This window comes from Gallinula chloropus, assembly GCF_964237585.1.
Source record: "Gallinula chloropus genome assembly, chromosome: 9".
In the NCBI taxonomy this organism is placed as follows: Eukaryota; Metazoa; Chordata; class Aves; order Gruiformes; family Rallidae; genus Gallinula; species Gallinula chloropus.
In genome coordinates, this window is record NC_140094.1 from 1,133,413 (window position 1) to 1,157,298 (window position 23,886).

A 23,886-nucleotide genomic window follows, 5' to 3' on the forward strand; every position below is an offset into this window, starting at 1 on the left:
TAGGGTGATAAATACAGTGAACACCAGGTTTGGATAAGCAGAGTAAAACTTCCCAATAAACCACAAGCACTAGTCCTGAGAAGGGGGGTCATGCTTGCTTGCACAGCGTGCTCCAATCTGGAACAGCCAGGGAAGCATTTGGATTGACCTGAGTGCTGCTCGTTGTGGTTTCTGTGCCATGAGTAATGCCACACCACTTGTGAGCCACGTGAAGCTACGGAACGACTGAGTGCCATAGAGAAAGGCCGACTCTGCTGCTCTCCACTAACCCACCACCTCCTGTCCTTAGCTGACCTGGGCAAAAGATGACCGAGGCCCAAACACCACGAACTGCTGGCAATGTCTTTCTCAAAACACCAGCTCATACCTTTTATTAATGTAGACTTAATAAGCTGGAGCTTATGGCTTCTCGCAGCCTTCCACTCCTCCGTCTGCCTTTCTGCTGCATCCCATCTTGCTCAAACAGTTGCTGGGACTTTGCCTGAGAAGAATGACCTCATCTCTGTGAGAGCCCAATTCCAATGCAACAACCTAACAACTACCGTAACCAGGGCTTCATTTTCAGACGTGCGATCTATGTGCACATTCTGCAGTCTCTAATTTGGACACTGAAGGTGTTTTCAAACTTAAGGAATTCAGAAGAAAACCCCAAAATACTGGCACAGAGATTAGTTGGTTTTTCATAGCCCAGAGAATCAACTAATAGTAATGCATAGAACAGGGAAAGTGGGAAGCAAAACTTGGTAGGTAAAATGGGCAGATTTTATCTAAATCTGTATTTTTTTATGTTCTATTTATGAATGATTCTCTCCAGACACTAAAACACTACTTTTCCCAGTCCTCCTCCCTCCTAATACATACATTACTACAGCACTTCGTGGATTCTACCTCACAAGTTACACAGAAAGCTCAGAAATGCAACTTTTAATTGCATGGGAAGAGAAGCCTATGTCTTAGAGCTCCTTATCCCTTGACCAGGCACACCTCACAGGCAGGACAAGACACAAAAAATAAAAGGAAATTAAACAAATAGTAACAAAATGCAGGGCTATGCATGCCAAAGCGTTCCTTTTCCTACTTCCACAATTCCTGTATCTACATTCTCTTGCACTTCAACCTTCCCAGTCCAGGTTCACGTCTGCTCCCTACGCTTCCCTCATACTCATTCCTTTCCACTGCTCTTCCCTCCACACTATCTTCTCCCTCTTAGCTTTTCTCCCCCTCAAATCTCGCTCTCTGCCTCTCTCTCCCTCAATGCTTCTTGCCCATTTCCTTCCTGTCACAGAAATTGTTTCTCATCAACTGCATTCGAGTTCCCACCTAAGCAAGGACACAAAGCTACAAATAACATTTTTCTTTCATAGAAACATTTTTTTTGCCCAGTAAAATGGACCTGGCACTAGTTTTCGACAGTTCACACCTTCAGCTCTAAAACCTCAGCCTAGAGGTGGCAACCATAAAGCCAAACAAAACCAGTTTCCCATCAACCTATAGTTTTTTCTGGTAGGCTTGCTTTACGATTTTTAATTTATTAAATGATAAAATAAATATGAGCTTCTAACAACCCTATGTACACTTTTTGGTACCAATTGAACAATACTGGCTAGAAATTAATATAGTTAAAATGATGCAACTTCTGAGCATGGAGACGTTGCATCAGTATCAAAGTGCTTACCCTCCTCAATTTTGGATGCAACCCCCTGAACAAAGCACAGCTATTTGTAGTTTGGGTTACATGTAAACAGCACCTATCCAAATAGGTGGTAATGAGTCTCCAATTTGCTGACAATGAATTAGTGACAGTCTCATACAGACCATGTCTGTGTATACCTCGGGTTCCGAAGTGCCGTGGTTTTGGTGAAGCATCCTGCCATCATTCTGTATAACTGTGTATCTGAGTGCATGCAAGTCACTACAGACTTTGTTCCCCTTTTTCATCCCAAAATTGTCCTGGCCTATCTCATCCTCCAGTGGCCAGAATCAGTTGTACTCAAACTGACAGCGGCAATTGCATTAGTCTTCAGCCAAAGATGATGAGCAGAGCACAAATCTGTGGCAGCACAGAACTGTTCACTGCTCAGTTCACAAAATCAAGGTGATGATGCATAACAACGCTGTGAGTTTCTCTTCAATAACAGCAACAGCAGAGTACTGCACACAGTACTGTCAGAAATCTGCCATTAAATATTTTTTGCTATTAACAAATACAAAAATTGTATTTAAAAATCTCCTTAAGACTCAATAACAATTTCCCTGCCTGAAATAATATTAATAATAATAGTAATAATAATAATAATAATAATAATGCACACAGTCTTAATCATTGTGCGGAATGTAAATGATTCTTCAGTAAGAGTGTCCCAGTAGAAACCCCACATCCTGAGTGCAGCTGGTAACACAAATAAATTGAAGTATCACCAAAAGTCTCAACATATAAAAGCACATATAGTGGTGCTTGTGCCAAGGCACTTCCTTGGGAATCTGGATCCCCATTTGTCCAAAATGCTCAGAAAGCCTTTAATAACATCATCCAGCTGTGGGTGTCGTTTGAGAAGTGAGAAGCATCATACCAAGGATTCAGACAAGGCATCAAGGTCTGCTGTCACAGCTGCTTCTTCCATCAAGAATGAAAGTTTCCGCTGTCTCCTGCCCATGGAATTCCCCATACATTATGACACGCTGCTCCTCCTCTGGTGAGAGGCTTTTCTTTGTGAAAGATCCTCACTGTCACTTTCACAGTTTCTCTGAAACAGAAAGACCATGTAAATGAGATACCATGCTCCTACACATGATGTTCTGTTATTATTAGTGAGTCATCTGTTGAGAAAAGTAGAGCTAATAGAAGTCCCCCAGAGTTTCATTCCAAAGGGTTAGATGCACTCAGGGGGTCCCCCGCCCACAGGGTGCAGCTGGTCACAAGGGCAGCAGTGCAGACTTGCTCCATGGCCACCCATTTCTCAGTCAGACAGCACAGTCACTGCCACGGTACCCAAATATAACCTGTAGCCACCATACTGCTCCTTTACAGGATAAACGTGGCGAGCACCTCAAGGGTTTATAAAGCCACCCTGCCCAAAGCTTGTCACAGTAACACAACTTACAGCAGCACTGCAGACACACAAGGGATGCCACGGTCCCATCTGGTTTCTCACTCAAAATCTCTGCCATCTGGTTTGGCTCTGCACCCATGTAAGGCCAGCCAGAGATCACTGCCCAGTAAAATGTCCCTCCTTCCCCTTTGAGAAATGTACCTACCAAGCTCTCATCCTGTATCAGGACCTTTTTCACCAGCGAACGAGAGAAGTGGTTGCACAGTGAGACGATACGGTAAGAAAGCTGTGGAGAGAGGGAAGAATGAGAATTTGATCCCACATGTGCAGTGCAGACATATCCCAACGTATTTCATTTACCCACTGCCTTTCAAAATTTTACATTCAAGCTCTGTCTTGCCCTCTCTGATCCCATCAGGCTCAGGAAGCCTGACACAGGAAGAATCAAAGGCTCGCTGTCATACCTTCCATCGCCTTCTGGCATATTGCCTTTTGAAGTTTTCCATGTTAACAGCAGATGCTTGCCGAACCAAGGCCTGTCGCTTGTCCACTGGCTGGAAGATAAGAGAGCAATTTTATAGCTTTGACTCCCTTTGGTGCATGAAATACAAAAGATTCCCGTGCTCTGGACCTGGCTGAAAAGAATGCTGGCTGGGGAAACTGAGGATTCACACAAGCAAAAGCAGAAGAAAAATAATTAGATCTAATGCACACTGTGCCTGGACAGAACCCCTCTGATTTCAAACAAAAATCCTAAAACTAGTCTACAGTCAGTGGTCACACTCAGCCCTGCGCACAATGTTGCTCTGAGAAGTTCCACTGCTGCTCCTTTCTAGCCACTCAACTTGCCACAAAAGGTCTATCAGCATAGCAAAGACTTCACTCCAGCCTCCACTTCCTTCAGAGGAAAGAATTGCAATACCGAAGTATGGAAAAATAGGAAGAGAGAACCCCCACAGACCCACCTGATCAGAGTTCAGACACGTGCCTAAAAGTTTTGGATGCCCACCCGGTGTAAAGGAACAGGTGCTTTGAAAACCCTGGCATGGCTCTTCTGAAAAATGAAGCACCTTTCAAGTCCAAAAATGCATCAAAATTTCGGTACACCAGACAATTGTACCTGACATACTTAGGGAAAGGAAGCTGCAAACCAGATCTGGTGGAAAGTGAGGAGAGAGGGACCAGGAATCAACCCTGCAAAGATGATGGAGTTTATGCAGTGCCAACCGTTCCCGCAGTTCTGATCTGCCTGTGGAAGAGGCAGACAAGCCAGAGAGATTTATACTGAACTGGGCTGGAATGCAGCCAAGCCAGACACCTGACAAAGCCAGAGTACCAGAGGAGAAGGGAAAACACACGATGGAGGTTTTAAACACTTTTTTTCAGCAAAACATTTGATAATGTTTATTAGACAACAGATTCACTTTTCTCACCAGATGCTATCGGTGTAGCATTTGAGCAGCTATTTCAGCAGTAACTCAAGGAGCCAAACTATCCACCATTTGCATACCACAGAACTGGGACATTTTGGGATTAAATAGCACTTTCTTCTGCTGGAAATGGCTAGCACAGTGAAACAAAACACTGAGTAGTTATCAATTTCAAGTAGAAAAAAATGTCACTGGCTAAAATGTCAGCTGTTCAACCCTCATGAAAAATTCCTGAGTGCCTTTCAGCAGTAGAAAGGCTGCTGAATCAAAACAGCTCACACAGTTGATAAGTGCCTCTCAATTTCTTAGCTGCCAGCAAACCAGTGACCTTGTAATTTTCTCCATCATCAGGGTATCTTCCCAAAAGCAGTGTGTCAGTGGCTTCCTTCAGCTGGGAGTGCACTAGCCTCAAGGACTGAGTCACAACATTAACCTCACCCAAACACGCTCAGGAACAGAATGGCCTCATCCAGTGTTCCTTCCAATCATGCCAGTGCATTTGCTCATAAAGAAAATCTACAGGAACAGAGAATATGAGATCATGGCTGAGGCAAGGCAGACTCATCCTTCAGAGGTGTTTCTGCAGATATTAACTGTCATTAAACTTTAAGTTACTTTAAGAATGAAAACTCTCTCCTTTAAAAAAAAAAATTGAAGCCTGTGTTCCAGTTCCCCTGGATAGTACCTTGTGGGGCTTCCAGCTCCACGGAACCTGCAGAAATGACAACTGAAGTGTTTTGAAAGAAAAAATAAAGGACAGAAATTCTCAATACTGCTGGGTCACAAGGGAGGCCAGTTCTCTGCAGCCATCAACACCAGCTTGCTAGGGACACAGCCTGGCTACCTGCACTACTTTGAAGCATGTGAAAGTTTTACATGATGCGCAAAAGAAGACGCCACAGGCAGCACGTCCAGTTTCCATCCTCCACCAAGTACAACGACAGGAATAACACCACTCCTACTGAATACATGTTCTCAGAACAGGCCCACGGTGCTCTGCACAAATGGCATGACAGTCTGCTTTTATCTTTGTGTCTCAAAGTAGGAAAGGTTATTCTCAATAACGTTATGAGCAGCAACAGTTCCATTTCATACAGTCATTCACTTCTCTGGAAAAGGAGGAGGAAGGTTGGGCAGTGAAAGACACATTCTGAGATAGAGATATATAGAGAGATAAATATATATCCAAAAATAGAGATCCACTCTGGATGGATCTGAGCAGCAATGTAGGGATGCTTGGCTAGTATCTCACTGAATCCTGTAGCTGCATAACAACCCCCCTGCAGCAAATTTGTACAGCTAAGCAAAGGGGCTGTAAACAAGCTGCAGAACCTTGGCTAGCAACGCTTTTCCAGACACAGAAGCTCAGCATGCCTTTCCAGTCACTAACTACACCATCAGGGAACAACTGCATCCTGCTTAAATGGCTATTTATTGTGTCCAAAAATGAGATGGGTACATCTGTGCATATTAATACAGTCTAATCAAATTATTTCTTTGAAATACAAGAGAACAGGGCAGGATTCAAGTTCGGGCCAACTTTTACTTTCTAAAACTTAAGAAAAAAAACTCTTCACAGCAAGAACACTTGTGTCAAATCCCACACCACAGATTACAGTATTTGTAGCTTTGTCATCATCTTTACTGCAGAAAACAAACCAGACATCTATGTTATCACTTATCCCTCAAAAATTAGATTTGCAGTGTAAAATTAAGACACAGCTATTTGATTATTTCAAGTTCCCAATTGTGTCTTTTGAATAGGATTTCTTTGGTAAAGGAGAGTAAGCTTAGATGTTGATTCATCACTTGGTTTAAAATCCAGCTAACGCCTTTGATGGTAACATATTTCACCCTGCATGACTGGCCTTAAGAAAAATAATCGTAACTCCTCTTCATCAGCAGCCATTCCACAGGGAATTCCCACAGTACTAGCTAAATGTTAAATTACTACACTGTTCACTTTGCTTTACAGGACAGATTAAACCTTTGTAAATATTTCTCTCACAGGCTCTATAGAACTGCCTGCAGCAGGCCCACACAACTGTTTCCTTCGTCCAACCAAAGTCGCTAGAATGAGATTTTAATTAGTTTTCAGGCACCCAGATACTAGTGTGTACAGACTGACCAACTCTTCATTACAAGTTAATTACTTCATAATCTTCAGGAACTGTTAGAGGTCATGAAGTACCATACAGACAATGCAAAAGGCTGTAGGGCTAGATCTGTCCACATAGCACCGTGACAACCCAGTTCCCCTAAGTTCAGACAGTGAACATGGTGGAAAAAAATCCCTTCAACACTACAAACCATCGGGAACATACAGTTTTGGTCAGCATCTTGTGTGATATACCTGCATTTCTTTTTTACTCCTTGGTGATTTTTAAGTATTTTTTTTTTTTTTGAGTGTGTGGAACCTGCACCCTGAAGGCATTTCAAACTGCTGTCCATTGGAACAGGGAGCAAACCCTGCACTCAGCCTCATCTACACCACTACCGATTTGATTCTGTAATATCAAGATTCAACCCGGTAAGGAATTCTTCACAGCGAGATCTATTTAACAGCTCCATTAGCGATTCATTAATATCTTTGCTGAAAACAGAGTCAAAGTTCCCATTCACACAGGCTTCATTTTCCAGCTGAAAACCACTCATCAAATCCTGTATCCACTTGAGCTCCTCAGCAAGCTCCTGACCGAGAGCTTCGTACTGACTCTGCAGGTCAGCGTATTTCCCAGTGATGCCTCTCAGACTGGTGCCGACAGTCTTGATATCATCTTGGAGGTGCCTTTTCAGGGATTCAATTTTACGGTATTCATATTTCAGCTGAGACAGCTTGTGCCTCACGCTTTCACTCTCTTCTTTATACCAAGCTTCTTTCTCATTATAAATGGAAACCAGAGCATCAATGTCCTCCTGCAAGGAGTCACGGGACGCTGCCAAAGTGCTGAAACCCCGTTCCGTGAGTGAGAGGTCTTCTACCACCCGGGCAAAGCGCTCAAAGTTGATGTAGGTGTTATTGGGGGGCATACTCGAATGGCACTTAATGGTGTACTCTCTCAGGCGTTTCGTCTTCAGCTGTGTGTTCTCAACCTTCTTGTTTTCCTGGACTTTTGTTTCTTCTTTCAGCTGGTGAGTCGTCAGACAGAGGAACCAGTGTTACTGAACGTTTACAAGACAGTGCAGTAATCCAAAAGCTCTACACAAAGGATGCAGCCTGAACTTCCACAATGCTGGGAGATTTTCCTTCATGCATTGATTAAAAGAAAACAAACCAAACCACGAACACCACACACAAAAATGAAGGTGACAAGCCATGTGCGTTCATTCCAATCTGGTAAGTGTAAATAACAAGCCTGCAATTTCTTTTCATGTTAATTTTCCACAGTGAATACTTCCCATAGCTATCAGTACTTCTAAGAGGAAAAACAAGAATTCTGAAAACACTCCAGTTAATGTTTTATGCAATGCAGAGCAAAAACCGAATTACAAACATCCTCATCAGTCATGCTGAGATTAGCTAAATGCATTTGCAGTCAGAGACTTACTCACAAAAGCAAGCAATGTTTATGATGACAAAAACTTACACAGGCACACAAATGTAAGCAAATCAACACACTTGGTACAGCAGTTGTATCCTGAGAGAAACTTTATTTTCCACATTGGCTGTAGTCAGCTTTCAACTCAAGAAAGCCCTAAACCCAAGATGTAGTACATGCAAATGGAGAAAACACAAAGCCCAGTCTAGCGTAGGATGCTGCAAGTGCAATAAATCTCAGAGCCTTTTGCCCCTCGTTTGGAAAGTTATGACAATAAAAGCAGCAACTGGCAGAAATTCAAGGATTTAGCCAATTTTTTCCAGTGCATCTCTGGGAGACCTAGGGTCTCAAAGTCCTCAGAGGACGGTTTTCCATTTAACACATCAATAACAGTGAGAATATTATCTCTGCTTTGCTCACAGTAAAAAGCAAGCTGTGTCTCCGTGTTCAGTCTTACCGTTATCCACGGGTGAGAAAGAGCTTCCTGTATCGTAAGCCGTTTCCTAAAAAACAACACAACCCCCCCCAGACTTCAGTGAGAAACACCTCATACACAAGTTCATTGGCCCACACTTCTCCCAGGCTACACGAAGCATTTACCAAGAGAACACCAGGACTAACTCCCAGATTTCTGGGTTACATTCCTCCATGAGGCAGACTGCTTTTGCGTGGTGTAGAACTGTCCCAAGTTTCAATAAGGAGCTGTCTGCACTGCACACGATTTCAATTCTTGCTGATCAAAGCCTACCTGTGTTTTTGTGTGTCTTTCCATAAAAAGTGAAAAAAAAAAATACTTGTTTGTTCATCCTACATGCTGAGACAGTAAATTCTTTCTACACACTTTTAATACAACTGTGTGAATCAAGGTATACAACATGAATGATATCAAAGCTATCCCTTGGAACACTACACTACATCCCCACAGGAGCTGCTGTTTCCTGAAAGCAACATTTCTAAGAGGAATGCTTCAAACCTGATCAATCTGAACTTCCTTCCACATTGTGGCAGCTTGGCAGGCAGCACATGGACAACACTGAGAATCAAAGGTAGAAACAGGGCACTGCACAGGCCCTCTGTACAAGGGACAAACAGCAGTATCACTGCTCATCTTCTCTTAAAATAAGGTTGCTAGACCTGTGCTAACCTCTCATCAAACCCTATCTACTCTAACCTATTCCAAGGCCTGAGGATTTACAGAAGCCTTGACAGAGCAGCTTGCCTCTTTCTCTCTCATACCTACATTCTCTCTGAATGAAGCCATAAGGAAGAACTGCAACGGCCTGATTTCCCTCCATGACAAACAGGATTATGGGAAAGGAGTTGCTACTTCTGCATACACTTTATCAAAAGCAAGAAAAACTAAAAACACAAGAGAAGCAAACAAAAACACACACCCCCCCCCCAAAAACCTCTCCCTCACGTAAGAAAAAACCCACCAAAAGTAACCCAAAAAAGGTCTCTGGTTCCTATGAACTGGGAATAAAGCCCTGCACAGCTGTCACACAAATTCTAGGTGGTTATGACAGACACAGAGACATGTAAGGAGCAATTCTACTGTGAGCACACGTGAAGATTCTTCTGCCCTTGCACCACTAGGAACATATTCTGGGGTTACATCACCTCCTTGCAAGTAGTTCTTAATGGACTAACACACTGGAGTGGTCGTTAGACACCCCTAGAGATTTTGAACGCTGTTTTCAGCCCTTCACTTACACCCAGCTTGACTCAGGTGAGAATTCAATTGAAAGGGAGATTTCACTGAGGAGGTTTTGCTTGCTTTTGTTCTGGGTTCTTGGTGCAGTGATCAACTAGCGGCAAAACAGCAGAACTTCACCTCCTGTCTAGCTCTTGAATGGCAACATACACTTCAGGGAAGGCTTTGCAGATTACTCATCAGGCTCTGTTTTACCAGGTTTATCTTAGAGACAGATGGATCCTTCTGAATTGCCACTCACCGTGTATCTTTCACCAGGAGTTTCCGAATAAAGTCTTTTGCCAGGTCACTGGTATTGCTGAAGAATTCTTCATCGAATTCATAATTCACAGCTGTGATGTTGGCAAGCGTTTCTTGTTTAGTTTCCCCAAGGAAAGGTGATGCACCACTGAGCCTAGATAAGCCAGAAAGAAGAATCAATGGGAAAAGAAATGCAGCAGTCCTCTAATGAAGTTACAGTGACTGTGTACTACACTCTCAGGACATCTGTGAATCTTGTGTTATAGCAGCCATACCACGTGGGAAATAGCAGGTCCAGCTTTGGCTCACGACATCTGTGGTTATGAGTCAGACTCATTATGAAAGCCTCCAGCACAGCACTACTGTGTGCACAGATAGAAACGCACAGGTTCTCCTAAGCCATTGCCAATCAAAGCAGGAAAAGCTTCAGTCTTTATCCCTGTGAACCCACAAACACTACCAGGTGGAAGCTTCTATCGGCTTGAAGCAGGTAAAGTAGTGCTTCTGTAGGTTTTCTTGGGGTAGGAAGAGCTGTGCCCTGGCTGCTTTTCTCCCTCAAAAGCTACTGACAAGTTCCCTGCACAGCGAGTTCAACCAAGAAGCCTTTTCTCGGCTAAAACCAAAGTACAAGGTGCGACGGCAAGTCAGGTGCTGGGCCTTGCCTCTGGGCCAACCCCACTGGAGAGGTGGGGCTGTGCTGCTCATTAAAAGGAATCCACAAATAAAAGGACTTTAGTTGCAGTAAGTTCCAACTGTTTTTGAACACCACAAACTATCCTTCTGTTGGCACTCTGCTCCAGCTGCAAGGATGTAATGGAGACATCATCATAATAAAATGCCACTCAGCAATCTTAGGAAAAGCTTTCAGCATGCTTTGCCTATCTCTCAACTGTGGCTGACAACCTTTGGCTTTGATGACTATTTACCTCTGCTCCATAAAACTCAAGTGTCAGAACAGATTCGTTGCAGACTCCTCCTGCCTTGCCTTCCTTTCCCTCCCCTAATCCACAGGGATGCTGACTTGCACAAGTCCGGTTTACGAGAAATGTTACTTATACTGAGAAAATTGATCTCATCCCTTCCCCCCCATCTTCTGGGCTATTACAATTCTTATCTATTATGGCCAGCTTTGATTTCAGCATCCAGCAGGCTCACAACAGGACTCCAGCAAGCTCCTGGGATCTCAGTGGAGGTTTTGAATACTAAACTGCTTGCTTGCGTGGCCCAGCTTCACCGACTTTTTAAGCCGCCTGTATCACCATTACCATGTTGACTGGGAATTTGGGGTTAAGCTGAAAGTTACATGAGATCACCTGGGCTATTCAGCCCAGTCCCCAGCCACAAGCAGTTTTATCCACAGAGCAAACATTTGAGTACATAAACTCTTTCCACACTTTCTAGTATCATAAACGGCATCAAAGCAGCTGACACAGCAAGGCAGCGGGAGGTTGTCGTCTTTGACGCAGTAGCTTTCAGCCCACAAGCCACAGTCAACCTCTCCTCTTAACAGGTTCTACATACTCCCTCTTAAGCCCTTGCTCTATTTCTGTTGGCCACACAGAAGGCCACAAGCAGGCACTTTGCCACCACAGGTGTTTCAGAACTAAGGCTTGAAAACCTGCCCTAGAGCTGTGCTTCCTTTTCCCTTTTCCAGGGAACTCCACCTTCAGGACCTTGGTTGGATGCCAAAGCCAGCACTGTTCTACTCTCCTGGAATTTATTTTGCCGCCTCTTTGGGACTCAGTTTTGAGGTCTGTGAAATGGGAGGATTCTCAAGTCTTAACCCCTAATGCAAACAACGTTTGTCATATCCTGACTTCATGCCTGCAAGTATCTAACAGCAGACCTCAGTAATAAAGGCTTTGCCCTTAACAACCCAATGAATCACTCCACTGGTTACTGAATTAAAGCTCTATAAGCATTTTGATCTCTTTAACCTGATGATGGCATCAGTTTGATTGCTGCCACGTTTGCTTTAGTAGGCTGTATCATTAAACACACCCCAGTTATTCAGAATTCTTCAGAATAAAGGGCTTTAAAATTAACAGTCAATACTGAAGGTACACAAATTTCTAGTACATCACGTATGATGCAAGCTGATCCTTCCCATCATAAAAAGCATGCTCTTTGTTTTCCTGGTCATTTGCAGGGACACCATTTTCCACCTTAATTACTATGGCAGTGGTTACTAGCCAACCAGGTAAAACAGATCTCTTACACCGGACATAGCACAGAGATCCACTTGGTTATTCTGCCCCCAAGACAGAACTCCATGTGACAGAAAACCCCAGAGAGCACCTGGCTGGCTGTGCACTGCTGTAATCACACGGGAAGTATTCACCACTGCTTATCTTCAGCTCCTCAGTCTCCCTCTCATCATTTATGAGCAGACATTAACAGCAATTTACGAAGCTTCGTGTCCTGTCACAGTCATGTGTCACTGAAGACCAGACTGCTGATAAAAAGTAAGGGCCTGGATGGTACTTTAAGCCCTTGTGTGATGCAAAACCCTCTAACAGTGGAGTTCCCCTTCTGACAGTTTGGCAGCAAGTCAGTCCTCTGCGTGCCACAAGGAACAGCAGAAGCCCAGGGTAGGAATGTCAGGCTTCGGCACTGCTGAGCATGCAGATCCACCGTGCGCTGCTCCCCAGCAATCAACGGAGCTGCATTCCATGGAAGCAGTTAGGTCCAAGGATCCCAGACCACTTCAGTAATTCTCATATCAATCAAGAGGAAAGAATTCTTGAAGCAACAAGTGCCACCCCTCCTTTGCATCTGTTGTTATGCCAGGAGTTTCCCACACTGTTAAAACTCCATCTTAAAGCTCTCTCGACTGCTTGTCCCCAGTGTACCCACAGAACCTCACTTCTTTGAGATTCTGAACTTGACATAATTTCCTACTTTCATTTACTCACTGATGAATTTATTCTTCACATACTTTTCTGCTAAAAAGCATCTTCTTTTCCTCCTTTGTGCTTGCTGACTGCAATGACATTTCCAACCAGCCTTTGCCTTACCAGCTTTAACAAGCCCTTTTTCCCTCCTTTAAGATGAATTCTCACCTCCTATGGGCAACTTCTCTGCTACTATCCCAGCTTAAATTCACTGTTTTGAATATGGGTGAGCAGATTTATGCATTTGCCTTTACAAGCAAATTACAACTTCCCTGGAGTTCTCAACTGGAGTAGCTCACCTTGTAAGTGGTACTATTACTCTCTCTGTCTCTATTCTCTCCGCATGCTGGTAGCTCATAGCCCTTTCATAAGAAACCAACATGCTTTGCTTTATGATGCTTTGATTTTTTACATCCTCTACCATTTGGACCCGATGAGGTTTTGTAAGAAACAGAAGTGCCTAGTGATCCTAGAGACATTTGTTCTTCCTCTGCTCAGAGCTACCCTCTTCTTTTAGGCCTTCTCTTAAACATTAAAAGGCTGCAGGGTAGCATTTGCCCATTAGATAGACCACTGCCCACCCCGTGCATGCAGTTCCATTCTTAAATGACTGAAGAGCTGTTTGATATTAGAACAATAAAGCTTTAGGACTTCTACAGGCGTGAATGTGTTGTACTCACAGTATGTAGGTGATGACTCCGATGCTCCTGAAAAACAGAGGATATTAATTGCAGGGGTCCTATACATGACCTGGGTTCTTCTTAGTGTACACAATATGAAAAAGTCAATAGCAGCTGCTCCACCAGCAGGAGAGCCACCGTGGCTGTGGGTAACTACTCATGTCTCTCAAAGATTAGTGTCTCAGGGAAAAAGTGAAAGACATACGCCTTCAAACAACGTGGATACACAGCACGCATGAGAAATACAAAGAGGAGCACGGATGTTTTATCTGGGGTGATCTCTTTTGCCTGCCTTCTCAGCAGATCAGGTTAGCACACAGGTCTCCTCTGCATGCAGTGCTGTAATAAATAAAGCTGTCACAAAAGCTGGAGGAACATGTGCTCCTCTGCAGTGGACAGTAGCAAACTGTTAACTCCGTGACTGCCATCGTTCCAGTTTTTCACAGTAAGTTTGCAGAAATTAAATGCCTATCTTTTAATTGCACAGAATGTATGAACAACAGAAAAACAGAACAGAGAGGGATTAGCTGAACTTAAGTTTTTTGTTTCACTTTGTTTTTAATTTGTTGCAGTAGAACAGTTTCTGTTCAGATCAAATTGGGAAAGAGCAACCTGGGACAAACCAACCAAACCCAAAGTGTGACAATCTTACCACATATCAGCAGCTAGTCCCAGGGGTTCATAGTTCACTATTTCTGGAGCTGTAAGAAAAATATAATGAAACATCAGCAACCGAGCTAACAAATTTTTACCAGGCTGAATTGAGTAACAGGTCACAAATTACCGAGGGGGAGAAAGCGGGGTGGGAAGAGGAAAGGTAGTTACAGGATGCACTGTTCATGGCTCTACAGCCCTGACATGAATTCAAGTTCACAGGTGTCCAGGAGAGATGACAGAGTAACTTGGGGCATAATACAACTCAAGAATAAAGGTAAAGCAAATATTATATACTAATTACAGTGAAAATTATAACAACAAATTATTCCACCACCTGAGGATACTGTTACCCCTAAGAATCTGAGCTCTTGTTTTGTTTTAAACTGGCACCACTAAAGCTAGTTTCCATTGGCCAGTCAGACACAGCCATTGGGCAAGAGACTGAAAATAAATACCAGGCTACATTGCCATCCACAACAAACCCTATTATCTTTGTAAGAAACATTTCCTTGCAGGAAAACATCCCCATGTAAGACTGCATGCAAGAGAAAAGACCATGGTGAGGTAATGAGATGAATAAAGCACCTCTGAGGGCTGTTTAACTATAATTTGAATTATGGTTTTCTCCCCACTCCCCTGCCCCACAAATTCTGAAACTAGTAGAATGGAGGAGGATTAACCTAAAATCCAAGCAAGACAGATTAGAATTAGGATCACTGAGCAACAAAACGGGAATGATCTGGAAAAATGTAATGGGAGATGAGGGCTTGGTATGCAGCAGGTGTGCAGGGTAAGGCAGTTCCATCTAGAAAGTGATGGTAGAGATACCCCTGTAATTGCTACCTGTGTGCTACAACACAGGGAGCTTACTTGCTCCATGAAAGAAGTACAAATTGTAATTTGTATTTACAGGGTTTCACAACCTTGATCCTGAATTTACACCTCTTAATATTTATTTGTCAGCAACCTACTCTCACATCTGGTTTACAGAAAGCACCTTTCACCTATTCCTGAAAAATACGATAAATTTTGTAAACCAAGGTGATATATCACCTTGATGCAAGTGAGACTGAAACTACCTCTATCCCTCAGTTCTTCCCTGTGAAAAGATGTCTCAACTTCCTCATGTGTCTTGCAATGAGAGACAAAGGAATGGGTCAGTCACTCACCTACGAATTCCGGAGTTCCAAAAATGTTTTTAAATTCAACTCCATCTTCTATTTTGTGAGCCAGGCCAAAGTCAATGAGTTTGATGTGTGGAATAGGAATATTCTTGTCTAGGAGCATAATGTTTTCAGGCTAAAATTAACAAAAGATAGACCTTTGTTATTATCACCTTAATATCTTGGGAAAATAACAGTGTTCTCCAGTGCTTTTCTTAATTCACACATACAACACCCCGTGAAATATGACACACATCCCTGTGCCTAACCATTTAAAATTCGTTCTTTTGATAAATGGATGACAACTGAGAAATCTGACATCACTGAACATCCCAGAGCTTCATAAAAGCTAAGCAAATCTAACAGAAGTAATGCCTTAATTCCTTCAATTTTCTTTCAGGCAAAATCTGCCTTTCTCTATCTTCCTGTCAGCAGTCCTAAGATGATTTTCTTAATGATGGCTATTGCTGGGATGAAAACCAGATACCCTTGCTTTCACAGCCAGAGAGAAGTTTTTCATACAACTCCGTTTCTCCCTAATCTGATGAGATGTGTCACTAGACTACTGGCCCAGCAGCATTGTGATGTAACACAAAGTAGAAACTCGGTTTATCTTGTTCTCTCCTAAAACAGAGAGGCCACTGCAGGGCCACCTAAGATGATGCCACCCCCCGACTCCATGGATTTGCCTGAGTCACAGCTGGTGCACACATAACAGCAGCTAGCTGAAGCAGGGCACGTGTCTGCCACAGAGATGGAGCTGCTGCTTGATCCTGAGTGAGAGCTGCACCACTTAATGTTTTGACTGACAGCAATTTTACTGAATTGTTCCTGGAATTTACACTGGAAAACCTCACTACTTCTGCTCTGTTGTCCCTATGCTCTATTGTAACCCACTGGAAGATGTCTTATTAAATGCTTCTTAAGGGATTCAAGTCACATCTGAACCTACTTCAGGAAGGAAAATGCCCCTCTCTATCAGACTACATTCACAGCTGCAACAACAGGGCCAGGAAAGGTCCAAGACTTACTATCCGAGCAGTCCATAAAATGGAAAGAGTTGGCATCTGAGGTGGAAGCTCATACATGATAGCAAGCTATTAAAAGAACACATCTCTCACAGCATTGTAGGGAAAAGCCAAAGCTAGAGCTGTGAAAATGAAGCTAACGTTTTCAGCCACAGACTGTGACTTTCTTTACCAGACATAACGGATATTTCACAAACTTACTTCTCCAAGTAAACTTCTCAGCCTTAGTTACTCCCTACCACGGCCCTATCTCTCAGGTTTCACAGTAAACTATGGATTCAATTAATCTCCCACAAAGAGCTTTAATGCATTCATTTGTCATAACTTAATCATAAGCTGAAGAGCACCAGCGAGACAGTTTGATTCCCTGCTGGCAGCTGCCCGGCCCTTTCACAGCAGATGTCAGCGTGGAGGCAGCTCCTGCTACCACACACTCTCAGACAGAGCTGCACTGGGAAGGAGACTGTTGGAATCATTCATTGCAATAGTCACTGGACCAAGAAAATTTTAGCCTGGGGCTAACAAGTCTGGTTTTATTCTGTGGATCTAGGGCATATGTGTTCACCCCAGATACAGGATGTGAGCTTGTTTACAGCAAGCAGGCAGAACAGACTGGAATGGCAGCAAGTCACAGTCACTACCTCTCAGACTGTTTTATTCCTTAGGCAGTTAAGTCATTGAAGCTCCACTACAGTCCATGGAGCCCTGTCAGGTGGCAAGATAATTATGAATCACCCTCTATATAATCAGACCACTGCTTCAAAATATCTAATTTAACAGCAGCAAAACTCCAAGCCCTGTCCTAAAAAAAACCAGGAGAGTCATTCCATGAGTATGTTTTAGGTCATTTGACGTACACTACCAGTGAAATGATCCTTTACTTATCCTGTCTAATTTCTGGTTTGTATTTCTTGTAACATCTTCAGTGACATTACAGGCAGGAAATACCAAAATTAACAGCTAGAGATCTGTATAGAACAAGCTTCACCTACATTCACACAATAATTTCATGCCCCTGGATATCACACCTTTTCTAAACCAGAGTGAAAGCTTTCAGCCTTTGCCTTCTGGATTCATTTAGTAATTTCAAACCTGTGTGCACATCCTTTATACATTCCCACATCTGTGACACTTTTTCCTGTGTGCCCTATGTACCATCTGGATGGTAGTTTGCTAACCAGTTTCTTTGGGTAGATGTGATTTGTAACGACTACATATATACCATTAACATGGACTCAAGACCAAGCAGTTTAAGACAGAGACAGTATTGGGCACACACACAGCCCAAGGAATCAGCATTTATACCCAGAGAATCTGGGAGCATACCACCTATAGCACACTAAGCTGGGTTTAGAGTTAGGACAAGGAACATGGAACCTCATTGTAGAGTTTCTTCCTTTTTCCCACATTTCACAGCATTTCCCTCCTCTCTTACTCTCCTTTTTCCTAGGGACTAAGTGTGTTTTGAATGTCTTTCTGGAAGCAACAATGTTTGAAGCAGCCAGTTCTGTAACTGCAAGCCTGCTACTGAGAAAGCACTTTCTTCTGGTCTCAAGAGTTTCACCCCAAGGACAGAAGGCTCCCAGCTGCAGACCAGCATGTTCATGTAGGTAGGCTGTGATCAAAAGGAGAGAGTGTCTCTTCTGTATTGTCTAGGCCAGTTGTACTGACACCAAAGTCAAGGATCAAAGCTATAGATGTCACCTGACATGGTAGGAACAGAGCTCTCTGAGATGTGATTTCAAGGCCCTAAGTAGCTAAGAAATCAGGAAGTCCTTCTGCTAACCAAACTGAGCTGCACAGCACATACTTCTCATGCAATTCTAAAACCAGTGGTGATTAGAAGTAGCAGCAGTTGTTTGTAGCTGGACCTGGCCCTCCCTCCTCTTCCCAAAAATGCCTTTCTTCTGTACATCATTCTATTTTTTTTAAAACAACATACTTTGGATGAAACCACAAATGCCAACAGCTGAAAGAGGGAGATGTACAATTTCTTTGTGTCAGTCAGAAAATGTGTAAGTCCACCCAAACATTATCACAGGCCTAATAAAGGAGGTAGTCTTCCTTGGAGTGCTCAGCTCTGAAACATTTAAAGGGCTCACCTGTTACTCACCTATGCACATTATCAAACACAGATATCACAAAAACAGTGGAAGGTACAGCCTGTCATTGCAAAACAACAGTGACAATTAAGCATAAAGCAGTGTCTTTACCTTTAAATCAAAGTGAGCAATTTTCTTAGAGTGAAGGTAATTCACACCATCCAAAATCTGCTTGATGAATCTGGTTGCTTCCTCTTCACTCAGAGACTCCTTCTGTGCCAGGAAGTCGAAAAGCTCTCCTCCAGAAACCCTGCAAAATACACCAGAAAATATTCTATTATCTTACCATGAGACTTAAAACAAACATAAGCACAGAAAACTAAAGTAGCAAACAACTTCCAGGCAGTTTGAAAAAGGCCACTCTTGAAGACAATCCAGAGTTTTGTGTTCTGGTCCCAGATGTGCCAAAACTTCCTTTTGGCTTCAGCTCACTCCCCTGTGAACTAAGGACTAGCTTTTCCTAATTCACAGCAAGGTTTGAGTCATCACAGGGACTGTAAAGGACCAGAAAAGGTACACTGCTTGATGCATCTGCAGTCGTGTATGTGTTTCCATAGGCTGACTTGGATGTTAACCACTTCAACTGCTATTTTTAAACACTTTCATTTTGCATGAGACAGAGTAAACAGAACAAGTTGCAATAGTCAGTAACTGTTAAAGAGCTACTTCTCTTGTTGGTTTCCATCAGAAATATGAGGCAGAAAGAGCTGCTAACAGAACCTCTTCCCTTTCCAGCCACTACACTGTTCTAATACAGATGCTTGCCAGATGTAGCTGACAGGAAAGCACTTATTTTGTGATGAATTTTTAAAAAGAAAACAGATCGCAGCAGTTTGGAAAGTACCTAAAATTGTTTTCCCAAAACAAGGAAGTGCTATTAGTTACTAGGAGTTTTCACATGAACCCTGAGAGACACTGCATATCAAGCTCATTTTTGTTCTATGTATTGAGAGCTCCAGGGCTGGTTTTCTATACAGTACAAACCAAAATGGCCTAAGATGTTGAACTGGGTGTTTGCAGTTGTTATTCATAACTATGCTCACATTTGTTGCTTTCAGTTCACAACATCACTGATATTAATGATTTATTCTCATTCAAATGTCCTGTTGGGGGTACCCAGAAAGCCGCTGATGCTCTTGAACTCAGGTGTACCAGGTGCCTGCGTTCGCTGTTTGGAGAGCAAGCACACGACTCGAGAGATCCAGTGGCCATGTTGGAGAACAAGCTTTTGGCCCTGCTCCCTGGTGAAATGCCTCTGAAAGCACTGGTGGGTTCAAATGCTTTGAGGTAACCAAGTGCTGTGATTCAGATGGCATTTGTGCACGGCAGATGTCTTTGTGCAGCCATCCCTCTGACCCCAGGCTCCTGCTCAGCACTGGTGGTGACAGGATGGCGACACCCGGCTGTTGTGGTTTAACCTGACTGGCAGCTAAATCCACCACGACGCCGCTCGCTCACTCCCCTCCACACTGGGATGGGGGGGATGCAGTGGGGAGTTAGTGGGGGATAATTCAAAAGAAAAAAGGAAAGCTTGTGGTTTGAGATAAAGACAATTTAATAGGCCAGAAAAGGAAGGTTATAACAACAACAGAAGAAGAATATACAAACCCAGAGATGCACAGCACAACTGCTCACCATCCAAAGCTGAGGCTCAGCTCGTTCCTGAGCTGCGCTGCCTCCTGGCCAACCCCCAGTTATGTATGGAGCATGACATCATGTGTCACAGAATATCCCTTTGGCTGGCTTGGGTCTGTTGTCCTTGATGTGTCCCCTCCCAGCTCCTTGGGCACCCCCCGCCCTTTCATTGGCAGGTACATAGGAGAAGCTGAAAAGTCCTCAACTGCTTGGCAACAATTAAAACATCAGCACGTTATCTACATTATTCTCATCATAAATCCAAAGCACCACACTGTAGCAGCTGCAGATAAGAAAAATAACTCTGTCCCAGCCAGACCCAGGACACAAATTCTGCTTCTTTCACAGCAAACTACTGTGAGCAGCCACAAAAACTGCACAGATGTCAACTGCAAACAAGAATAACATGTCAAAAACTACAAAGGCATTTGGCTTATTCCTTAGCATCTACTGTTTCTCTGGGTCTCAGCATACCTCACTGTTGAAAAGGCAGAGATTTACACAGGGCCTGTTGACTTGAGCACCCATTACTGGATGTGTTTCCACCACTCCCACATAGTGAGAAACTTTCTAAGCCACATGAGGCAGGACACTTAACTCGGGCAGAAGTCGCCTCACTTCACCCTTAACTTGGGCAGAAGTCACTTGATGTTTTATTACAGCTGGAAAACATAAACTTATATGACCCAGGAATATGTTCCAATTGCTGTCCCTGACTGCTGCCGCCTCCTTCCTTATTAGTCTCACTTACTTGGCTTGCGAGACGCTTAATTGGTCTCTGATTTTGTTTTTAGGTGACACATGCCAAGGGTCTCAGCACTACCATCAGCCTTGCTGGACAGGTTTTGTGCACTTTTGAGCCAGGGAACACTGTCTCCTTTCCATACCATAGTAAGTTTAAGTTCATTAATTTACAAATCATTACGGCTGACACTAATAATGTGACAAACCAGTAAAGAAATTTGTATGTAAAACCTGGTGGTCTGCTGGTGAAATCTATGTACAGAGAGCAGGCAAGTCCCATTTCCTTCCTGCTTTCTATTCAAACTGTGCTGAAGCAGTCACCACTGGCAGGCAGCACAGCCTGGTCATCAGGAAGCCAGCTGTACTGGGATACCTTCTTGTACTTTTCTGGAATGTAACTGTGTAGGCACACTACTCTTCCTCCTCTTTTTCTCTGTAAAATCTCCTTGGCCATTGTTCCTTAAGGTGGACTCTTTAATCAAGAAGTATTCTGTGACAGCCAGACCAACAGCCCACATAGTCCTCCAGCACCAGCAAAAGCAGCTGCCACATAAGGACAGCACGGAAGCCCAACCACTCTGTGAAAGCTGTTGCCCCCTTCACCTTCCCCTGGCACAGAGGACTGTGCTAAGAATGTTCAAGGATACCTTCCAGCCTGAAGGAGACCAGCAACTTTCTAATTGAGAAGTCTCCTTTGCTATACAACAGCAGGGCAGAAGATTGTTTAGCTGCCCAGACCGAAGGCACTTAGTTGCCCTCCTGCTCTCTTGCCACCCCCATGAGTGGTCACTTAAAACTGTTGGGTAAGTTGCTGGAGGCACACAAAGAAGGTTTATGGAGTCTGAAGGCCCTTCGTTACTTTATCAGCAAAAGGTTCCCTCTTACAACAACCACAGGAGCATTCTTCCACTCTCTTGTGGCATGGCCTAAGACATTAGTACAAGCTGCAGAAACCTTAAAGGAGTAATCTAAATGAAAATTCAGCAGAGGAGATGTGATGACTTCTCATTAACAAAGATTCAGGCTTTAATACCAGGTTTGAGTAAACTGCAGAAACAGAGTGGTAAGCAGTTTTGTGCACAGCCATTCCTACACGAGTTATGCACCTGAGCTCTGAGAAACCTGTAGGCACAATAGGCTTAGCAGTTCCAAAAGCCAGTCATTATGGAATCCCAGGAAAAAAACAAACAGCACAACAGGTCAGTACTAACTCCTTTACAGTAAAACACTAAAAGATACATTCACACATCCAGGGAGGTGTTTTCTAAATCAGCACTACTTGTAAAAGAGCAAATTCTCCTTCCACAAAGGACCTTAGCTTACAGACAAATCCCTTCCTCTGATTCCGTGACTTTACCTTTTGCCACGTCACCTTATTCCCAAGGCAAACAAATTATACCTTTGCTCTTCCTTCCCAGTCCAGCAAGACCAACAACAATGCTGCCTTACCTCTTGGGAACAGCTGGTTATACTGTGTACACAACTTTGACGCTTACTAGCAGGGGAGACCAAACCTACCTCCAGGCTGCTTTTGTTTAGGCAAAGCAGCCTCAAGGCAGGGCCTGAGCAACAGCAAGGTGACAAAAAAGCTGTGGGGAGCATATTCCTGAGCTGTGTCCACAAGGAAGGGCAAACCATGCACCTGCCAAACCACACGTAGCGGCAGCGAACTTGGCAACAGTCTTCCTGCTCTTGAACAGGAGGAACTGCACGTGGAGAATAAAGGCCTGTGGAAAGAGGAGATACACTCATCCCTGCCAGCACAGGGAATTTGGGAGAGGGTCAACATTTTAGCCAAAGCTTCTTTTAAACACCAGGGCAGCTCCTTCAATTAATCCAGAATTCTAGGGAACATTCTTTGGAAGCTGAAGTCCACTGTGACAACATAAGATTAATTGACCAGCTGCTGTCACACTTTTTTTGATAAACTGCAGGGAGCATGAGACTCTGACATCAGACTGTCAGAAGAGATCATCTGTTTACAGAGAGAATTTAATTATCTTTATTAGAAATTACCATCATCCTCAAGTTGTACACAGCAGCTAAATGCAGCAGCCTTAACCAGGTCAAACTCTGCTGTACCCAGCCCTATAAAAGTGCAGTAAGCTGCAGCCTGACAATAGGACACAAACTGTTATCAGGCCGTAGGAGGACAGGAAAAGGCAGAAGGTAATGAAACAGGAGGTGATTTCAGCACAAAGTAGCTGCCAGTCAAAAAAAGCAGGCTCCTTTCCTGTCTCTTCCAGGGCATGGCTACAGATACCAACATTTGGCCATAGATGTATACTTAAAAATTAACAGATGCCTTATCATCACTCATGTGCCATCTGCCAGCGGTCACATTAATCTCCAGGAATGCTCCCTGGCCTAAATGCTGGCTACCCAGGAAAGCTAGTGGTTATTTCATCTCACTCAGGGATCAAAGCCTCACCGCTTAGATTCCACACAAGGTCAAGGCAAGTACCCTAGGGACCTACATATGGTCTACATAAGTTCAGCCACAGTGTCTCTGTATTTCGTGCTTCAATACATAGAGAAAAATTGCATCATTTATTCATTACCTAAAAATTGTATTAAGTAGATGACCTCAGGCTGTCTCCTTGCTTGCAGCTTTACTTTAGTACCATGAACTGACAAAGGACTTGTCATCTTCTGCACAGCTCCTCTAAGACTCAGAGCTTTGTAAACTACATGATACTGATGATTCCACAGAACAGCAGGACACTGCCCCAAAAGCTTAAACTGATGTCTGTCTTCCTTCACTATAAGACAAAGTTCATCCCCTTAGGCCAAGGCCATGCATTCCAACCAGCAAAGCTCCATTTCTTAGAAGAGCTATTTCCATTTCTGGCTCTGACAAACACAAGCACACACTCCTCTCTGCTTTGTGGGGCAGTGCAGAGGTTTACAGTCTCAGTGGAGATCACTAAGGCTGAGCTGCACAAATACACCCAGACACAAATCTGCACACTCACTAAGATAACTTACGCCCCATTCAACTCTTTAGGGT

The 23,886-nt window shown here is 43.5% G+C and overlaps 1 protein-coding gene across 1 annotated transcript in view; it reads right to left on the bottom strand.

Annotated features, from left to right (window-relative positions):
• Window positions 1–5,802: 5,802 nt before the first annotated feature.
• The window catches only part of DAPK2 (death associated protein kinase 2), a gene marked incomplete at its 5' end in the record, with an annotated part of 38,279 nt that continues 20,195 nt past the window's right edge, over window positions 5,803–23,886 (bottom strand). The window contains 7 exons of the mRNA XM_084267863.1: window positions 5,803–7,609; window positions 8,477–8,522; window positions 9,975–10,127; window positions 13,548–13,574; window positions 14,200–14,248; window positions 15,374–15,503; window positions 18,609–18,747. Of these exons, the coding sequence (XP_084123989.1) occupies window positions 6,974–7,609; window positions 8,477–8,522; window positions 9,975–10,127; window positions 13,548–13,574; window positions 14,200–14,248; window positions 15,374–15,503; window positions 18,609–18,747 (1,180 nt within the window). The 3' untranslated portion in view covers window positions 5,803–6,973. The remainder of the gene's footprint in view (window positions 7,610–8,476; window positions 8,523–9,974; window positions 10,128–13,547; window positions 13,575–14,199; window positions 14,249–15,373; window positions 15,504–18,608; window positions 18,748–23,886) is intronic.